At 41.5% G+C, this 8,272-nt stretch overlaps 1 protein-coding gene across 4 annotated transcripts; it reads right to left on the bottom strand.

The window, feature by feature from the left end:
* On the bottom strand, positions 1-8,002 carry marchf7 (membrane-associated ring finger (C3HC4) 7). 4 transcript variants are annotated; one of them, XM_017032447.2, is made up of 11 exons: positions 7,907-8,001; positions 5,790-5,989; positions 4,417-4,563; positions 4,125-4,296; positions 3,796-3,975; positions 1,971-3,090; positions 1,525-1,694; positions 1,315-1,418; positions 1,050-1,158; positions 689-737; positions 1-577 (listed from the first exon to the last, which is right to left on the bottom strand). In XM_017032447.2, the coding sequence occupies exons 2-10, from the start codon at positions 5,973-5,975 to the stop codon at positions 709-711; spliced, it is 2,217 nt and encodes a 738-aa protein (XP_016887936.1). In that variant the 5' UTR covers positions 5,976-5,989; positions 7,907-8,001; the 3' UTR covers positions 1-577; positions 689-708. The 4 variants fall into 4 exon arrangements, with proteins under 4 accessions (XP_016887936.1, XP_008308195.1, XP_024911447.1 ...); XM_008309973.3 differs by having other exon boundaries at positions 1,054-1,158; XM_025055679.1 differs by lacking the exon at positions 689-737 and having other exon boundaries at positions 1,054-1,158; positions 7,907-8,002.
* Positions 8,003-8,272: the final 270 nt, after the last annotated feature.

Raw genomic sequence — 8,272 nt, 5'->3', positions numbered from 1 at the left:
TAGTAGCCTGCAATCATTTATTTCCAAAATTAAATCACGATTTACACATACATAAATAATTTCATACAATGAAACAAAGAAAAAAGTTGAACAATAATCTGAAAATAATGCTGAACCACTGTCATCTCGTCATCCATAAAATGTCTCAGCAACACACTTTGATATAATCTACACCTTACACCATCGATCCTTTTGTCTGAATTCATCTATAGAGCACTTGTGGTAGGTAAGTGTTAAGAAGTGACTTGCATTTTTATTGGATTATCATTGAATACAGTGTAGCCTGACACAAATAGAGCTGCGTCAGTCAAAATCTTCTGTAACTCATTTCAATTTGCATATTTCCTAAAGTGCCCCCGCATGTACAGCATTTGCACTTCCTCACTTCAAAGCTTCTGCAAATACCAGGCAAACCATCAATTGTTGTAAACCTGTTCCGCAGCATCTGACAATCTAATCCAGGTTCATTCCCTTCTTTCTCGTTACTCAAATACATCCTCCAGATCCTCATCAAGGTCCGAAAAGTCTATAGAGGGACGGCCGTCCGGCACCTCCCCGTCGCTGTCTTCGTTAGAATCTGGAATTTAGACACAGACCAGACACAGTTAGGGTAAAATACATAAGGTGCGTATGAAAAGTTGCTTGCAAGAACGAGAAATTCTTTTAAGTGTCAAACTGAGCCACATACTTCGAAGACTGTCCATATGTTCATGTAGGATTCTCACCAGGTTGAATAACTAGGTGAGAAAGGGAACAGTTCTTCTTTCAAGACATAGTTAAACATTAGACCATTTTATAAATTAATTTTTGGTCGTCTGTAGATGTGTTTGTGTGTGAAGACCACAGTACATATAAATACCAATACGGACAAACGGAAAACCACACTTCACTGTAATGTAACATGATACCAGGAAACAAATTGATTTTCTACAGCCGTTATCTGATCTGTTCTCATCCATAACTCAGTGTGGCCAAATTTACCCCCTGTTGTTTTACACACGTGTATATCCAGTACGAGAGAGAGAGAGAGAGAGCGTGTGTGTGTTTACCAACCCCAGCTGCATCCACCGCTCCGAGGACATCTGAGAATCTCTGCTCACAAAAATGCAGCAACACCACCAGATAGAGGCCACTGCTGATGAACTCATCGTACTCCGACTGTACAGACAGAAAGACAAACACTCAGCACTCTGTCCTCTCACTGCGCACAGATAGTGGAGCCAGGAAATCCCAGCACAATATAAATGTACAAATGCTGTGACTGTCACAATAACACACACGCATATTTACTGCAGTACATATGACTCTACTTACCTGAGCATGTGTCCTGTACAACTCCTGAATGTTAAAGTCATCTATGTTCAAACGTAGCTTTGCTTTGCAGAGTTCACATGTTGTGATAGCCTCCAAATTTGTGCCTGGGATTTTATATAAAAACAAGAAGAAGAAGAAGAAGAAGCATGAACCTCAAGTAAAATATCTAGTGCATAGAAAGGCACTCAGTTCAAAGACTCTCTTTTTCACCTGAACCAATTTTGGAACACAGCCACCGCTTGATGCACTCCTGGTGGACGTACTGCAAACTGCCTGTGCAGCGACAGGGCTGAATCAAAGGGTTGGAAACAGCATCCTCGCCCATCTGACAAATACGACACAGGTCGCCTTCATCCTCATCGGAATCCTCCAGGAGCAGACTGCAGCAGGAGCAGAAGATCAGCTTTACTCCAACTTAAAATACGTATCCATAATTTAAAATGAAAAACTGGTCTGCTTCGGAGAAATGCCAAAAAAAAACATCTTCTGTACTTCTTTGGTCAATGACATAAGAAATAAAGTTAGTCAGTAGAGTTGAGTAGAATGTTTTGACTTGTAACTCGCCAAGTCACTTGGTGGTTGTTTCCAAAATCAGTTCTCAACTTTCAGAATTCTACTCCCAGACTAAAAACAGTGAGCAAAAAAACTTCTTTTACCTCTCTTTGATCTTGCGCAGCTTCTCCTGATCCCTGGTGGAGTCAGCCTTCTCCTTCTGACTGTCCAGTGAGATCTCAGCGCCTCTCAGCGGACCCATGAAAGGGTTTTGATATGGTGCTTGTCTGCGGCGAGATGAAGATAATGTGCCCTCTTCAAGTTCAGGTAATGATTCATCATCCAGTTCCCAGGGGTGACCTGCTTCGAAGGCTTCCAGACCAACTGCTCCCTCCTCCTCGTCGTCGTCTCCATCCTCTTCATCTGATGTTTTTTGCTCTGCGTCCTCCCACCTCCTGAGGAGCCGCTGAGGGCGTCCAGCACCTCCTTCCCCTTCTTCTGACGCCGCAGCTGACTGTGCATTCTCATGCCTGGTGTGTCTTCTGAGTCGAGACAGTAGAGGAGGGCAACGACCACGGAGTGAGGAGGTGAGCCAGGAGGAGTTGCCGCCACCTCCTTCTCTGCTACTGTTACTGCTGCCTACACCAGGCTCTCTCCAGGATGACATTCTGGACGCAGCAGGATTTACACTGTTGTGGTTTTCCTGAATAGGTGTGAGATCTGCTCTGCCATTTCTGAGACTGCTCAAAGTTGCTTCCAAACCTGCGCGGTCAAGATCTACACTAGTCATCCGGGTTCCCTCGTCTCCATCCACAGACTCTCCCCCAGTGGATGGAGAATCTTCATCAAGGGAGCGAACGCTCGAAGATCCGCTGGAGGAATCTTGGCTGGAGCGTCGCGAAAACAGACGTGACAGGAGACGTCGTGTGGAGCTACGGCCCTGCGGCTCCTCACTCTCACACGCCGGCCTCGGAGGGAGTGTGGACTCTGGTCTTGTGTACCACGAACTGCGTCGTGAGTAGGAGGAGGGCACATGTGAGGAGGATTCTGGGATTACTGTTTGGTTCTGAGATGAGCGGAGGTTTGAGCTGTTCAACGGACGGGCAGTAGCTCTGCTGCTCGGCTCTTGTACCAGAGGAGAAAAATGGGAAGCGGAGGAGGAGGAGGATGAAAACTGGTGATTAAAAGACCTTTCTCTAGCAGTAGATGAGGGAGAGGAGGTGTAGGATGTCTCTTTGGGCCTTGCTCCCTGTGCATATGTGGAAGTTACCCTGTCAGTCTGATCTGTAAAAAGAAAAAGAACAACATTTAAGTCCTGGGCCACTAGGGAAAGTGAGTAGAACATCACAGAACATATCCACATTTCATTTTTCCCTCCTCATGAACTCTAGTCTCTTTATAAAATCGTAAAGCTGCAGGTTAGTCCATCGGAAAACTACATTTGATCAGACTTTCAATCAAGTTGTAATGTGTGTGATCAGTATTCACTCCTGAGTCAAATGACTCTGCAATGCACATGGATTTCTAATCACCTCTCCAGCATTGGCTTCAAGGTGAAATCAAGATCAAGGTAAACACAGTAGGTTCTCCCTCTATGTGTCTTTAACGGAAAAACTTTGAGGGCTGGTATGAGGTGTAGATTAAAAAAGGATTTTTAAGATGAGAATTTCGGGGCAGAGGTCTTCACCAGGAACGAACACTTTTTAGTTGATCATTGTGGACATTTTCAACAGGTCATCACTTATTGTCGTTTCTACATTTGGTTTTAATTCAAATGACAATAAAGCTTTGTGCATACTGATGACCAATTGATGGTCAATGCAATTTTGAAATTGGTATCAATTGACAAAGTGTGTTGATATTGAAGGCTTAGTTTGGACGTCATTGGTCTGTTTTAGAGGAACACAGCTATAGTTTTAATGAAACTGTGTGACTGCTGACTGGCTTAAAGGGCTTTTCCTGTCAAATATAGTATAGAAATGCACATACATAGAGAGGACACCACTCCAGGGGTCCTGGTTCTTCTTTCTCCCAATCCTAACAGTCTGGGCTCATACTTTGTCTCCTGTTCTCTCCAAGATGAAAATGCCTTTGAGGAGGAAGATGATGGCCTTGAATAACCTGTACCCCTTGAAGAATCAAACAACTCTTTCGGATTTTCAGCAGCACCTGTTCAGAGAAAAGCATTGAGAGGTATTTTCTTTAGTTTCCTCAAACATGTTTTCTATATGAAGTTCACCGTGACACACTTTTCTAAACAAGTCTTACCCAAACCAAGTTAAAACCTTGGTTACACATGTTAACTACACTTTATTTACCTCTGCCACTGCTCAGCCCATTAGTGGAATACACTGATCCTGTGAGTGAGGCGCTGGACGATCTTGAGTACAGTGCTCTGTTGCTATAGGACAGTTTGGCCCTTTTAGAATCGCCATCATCACTGGTGTTTAACAGACTTGAGCGCATCCCAAACCTGCTATCTGAGTCACTCTGAAAACATAAAGCAGACTTTGTTACATTTAACCAAAACGTCCAGTCATGTATTAACAATGTCATGTATTCCTCCAGACAAAAGAGACTATATGTAGATATATTAGTATAGAACCGCACCAGTTTGCTCCTGCTGCTCAGAGAAGAATCATTCCGGGTATAATCGTATGATCTGCCGGATGAGGTCAAAGACGTGGGTAACCTCCAGCTGGTGGAACGACTGTCAGAGCCGCTGTAGTCTCGGGAAGAGCTCAGGTAACGTGAATTCTTCAAAAAAAAAAAAAAGAAGGAGTGATGATAATGAAATTAATTAAATAACTTTTCCTTTTTTGTGCTATGTTAATACATAGTCAGCATGTGGGGGCTTGTGGTAAAATATGCAACAACATACAAATATATAAGTATATGTATGTATGTATGTGTGTATATATATGTATGAATGTATGTGTGTGTGTATGTATATATGTATGTATATGTGTATATGTATGCATGTATGTATATATGTATGTATGTATATATGTATCCATGTATGTATATATATATATATATATACACACACACACATATACTGGATATATAGTGTTTTTAATTTAATGATGTACATGTAATCATTTATTATAATTTAGTTACAAAAACAATGTTTGCTTTGACTACATTCTGTCCTCACACCAGCTTACATTCTTGGGGGTTGACTTGTAAAAGTCAGAACACAGTTTGTCACAACTTGGACAACTTGTTTGTAACATTTTTAAGAATATAGTCATAAAAAACCCACACTGTTTCCCCCTTGTTCTCCCCTCCCCTCCCCCCCCAGAGAGAAGCAGAGGTACTACATTGATTTAAATTGAATAAACTGACCTTTGTCTGCATATGTGGGCATTTGTCATTGATTACTCAACTATTAAACCAAAGCTATAAATAAAAGTTAAGATGCCAAGTAGTTAGTTTTCTCCTAGCACATAGCTGCGAGACCTGGAACAACCAGACGGCAGTAACACTATCTCTTCAGATCGGCCTTTCCCGGACTGCAAGACTGGAATACACATAACATGTGCCAAGGAATCTGGGCTGCCCTAAAAAAAGACATTCAAAGTGTCTGTTCTTGCACCACTAACACGAGCAGTCAGCTACGACACTGGTCCTCAGGGAAGGTGGAAAAACTAAAGAGTGAGCTTGAATGCCCTCTCTGGAATACATTAGAGAGGCTAATTCCCCAAGTATAATGGGAACATGAACATGTTGTCACAGACTCAGTAGCTGTGTTTACATGGACAGAAATTAAACGATTTAAAGGCTGTTAGTAATAAAACGGCATCATGATAACAAACCAACCAGAAAACTCCTGGCCTGCATGGGAACGATTTTAGATCCTTTTGACAAACAGCCTATGCAATTAAGACGTCTACATCCACCTACGTATTCAAAACAAATATTGTGTTTGTCTGTTTGTGCCCTTCTAACTATACCTGTAATTTGTCATGAGTCTATCCTACCTGCTGGTCCAGGTCTGTCTTGTAGGACGACGGACCCCTTTGGAAGCGGTCATTGCTGAGCGTTGTCTCCCTACTGTTCAACCTGCTGGAGCCCAGAGACGAGGAGGAAACTGACGGACCGGATATGTAGGACGAACGTGAGCTGGACAGACAGAACGGCAGCCGACGAGAGCTGGAGTCCATCATTGACTGCCTTGAACCTGCGAGGAGAAATCTCCAGGTATTATTGACATTACAAACACTTCATCTGTAGCCACAGGCAAGTACATGGTCTAGACGTGCTAACAGGAAGTGTAGTCTGTTGCAATTGTGTCCGTTTATGCCCCACCCAAAGTCAAGTGACTTGGCATGTTGCGCCACTCTGCTGACACTCCCGGGTACCCAGATACAGCCCACGTGAAAGTGTTTCTGTAAACACTACCTTCCTGGACTCCAGGAGGCGTCATCTATCTTGGGGACTATGAACTCTGTCACATGAACATGATATTGTACGGACAGCAGCAGCGTGTGCATACTAAATGCTCCTTAACCAAGTTCGAGATACTAAAATCAATTATTATCAAGTTTCATTTTCTGGGACTACGCAGAGCAGCCGATACTTATTTTTCCTCCTCGAATCCGTCGTACTGTACCTATATCGTATCAGCTGAACTCCAAACATAGCTCGGGACCTGAGAGGGAGATTTGAGAGTGTCTGACCGAAGTAGGTACAGTGTGACTTACTCCCTGCTACTAATACGGTTCCATGGACATTAGCTGCAGCACCTGTGGTCAAAGATAGCTCCACAAGCCATTAGGCTGTCAGGGAAAAATTAACTGCAGTGAATATGAGCAGACAAGGAAATATTTAACCACAGCAGTGGAGCACTCAAACCTTTTAACGTCACCGACAAGAGTCCAACTTGTAAGACACAATTATTTGTATAAATTAAACAATGCAAAAACAAAATAAGAACTTAAGATTTAAGATTAATGCATGCTAAATTAGACAAATCTATACAACAAATGTGCATTCTTCGAGTGCGCCATTAGCCGTTACATTTTATTGACTTGCACTAAGAGCATCTAAAATTAGTAGGCATTGCACAGCTATTTACAACTTTTTATTTCAAGGGTAATACAACACTAAAAAGGTTCTAAAACCTTACATTACAATGAGTGAATCTACACTCTCTATCAGTAAATGACTGGTATGTTACTGGGCTGTTCAGGCTACGGTATACTAGCTCAGTTGACCTCCAGCCCCCAATAAATAAAAATAATTACAGTATAGTTAAAGAAAACAAATACTTACAACAATGAAACACTGTTTTCCCATTTCCGTTGCACTGCATTCATTTTAACTACAGTTCAGTGTCATAACAATAGAAAGAAAATGTCTGCACTAGCATTAGCCTTGGTTGTAGTGTTTTGTTGTTTTTTGTTTGTTTACATTTTATATTCTATAACTTTGTGAAAATTAGTTATCAGTCTACCTCAGCGAACTGAAACACTCATTTCTCCATCTTGGTGCGTTGACACCAGCTGACCTTTGAGTCAGTTTGACTCAAAACATAGACATCTCCATCTTGAAAATGGTGACCACTTGCAGGAGTAAACAAATATTAAAACAAAGAATAGAAGCAGGGGACTGTGCAGCTGCAGATGACCACAGTATCATACGCTGTTACTGTAGCTGTCAATGGGGAAAAAAAAAGAACTTCCAGGAAGCAGACTGCTTGGTAATGATTATACTGGTCGCTTGTGTAAAAGACCATACGTCTACCTTATGCTACATACTCGATTTTCTGAAAACGTTACTAACAAAATTAGGTTACGACCTTAATTTTAGTAAAGAAACGACAGTTGTGCGCAAACTGGACTTGCCTAAACTGCTCCAGGTGTCACTCTAATAATATTTACTGAAGACAGTGACGTATATGGAAAAACCACTTGCTGTTGTTTTTAAACGACAGCTCAGAGCAGAGTTAGCTCCTGGCTAATTAGCAGCTCAGCTTTCCATTCGAACGGTGACAGTCACAAAGTATTTTTCAGTATCTAAATTTCGTTTGACATTCTGGTGAAACAACCGACATGTTACATATTACAAATAAGACGACGTCAGCCCACGTCCTCACCTTGTCTTTGTCTGGCGTTTCTTTAGCAGAGCAGCAGCGATGGCGTCTCAGTTTGACAGCTGCTGCTGATCAGCTGATAAATAACGAAACAATGGGCGGGGTTTACATAGAGTTTTTAAACTATGATTGGTACCATTATTATTATTGTTATGATTACTCTTAGTATTATTATTATTATGATTATCGTGAAATTGTCAAAATTACATTTTTTAAAAACCTGTAACTGTTTGGATAAACCTTTTATGGAACACAACGAACACGTAAATTTGTGAATTTTTCATAGTTACCTAAATTGAATCGTTGTGATAAGTAATTATTTTTTGTCAAATATTTATATATATATATATATATTACCATTGTATTTCC

This window comes from Cynoglossus semilaevis, chromosome 5 (genome assembly GCF_000523025.1).
Source record: "Cynoglossus semilaevis isolate Cse_v1.0 chromosome 5, Cse_v1.0, whole genome shotgun sequence".
In the NCBI taxonomy this organism is placed as follows: domain Eukaryota; kingdom Metazoa; phylum Chordata; class Actinopteri; order Pleuronectiformes; family Cynoglossidae; genus Cynoglossus; species Cynoglossus semilaevis.
This window is presented reverse-complemented; position numbering and strand designations above follow the sequence as displayed.

What these genes read in the sequence shown, in the direction of transcription:
- marchf7 (XM_008309973.3), bottom strand. Translation starts at nt 5,975, where the DNA reads ATGATGGACTCCAGCTCTCGTCGGCTGCCGTTCTGTCTGTCCAGCTCA. An exon ending in TGGAGTGGTGTCCTCTCTAT is followed by an intron (nt 3,091 to 3,795) that starts GTATGTGCATTT and finishes TTCTTTTTACAG; the next exon opens with ATCAGACTGACAGGGTAACT. An exon ending in ACATATGGACAGTCTTCGAA is followed by an intron (nt 578 to 688) that starts GTATGTGGCTCA and finishes TCTAAATTCCAG; the next exon opens with ATTCTAACGAAGACAGCGAC.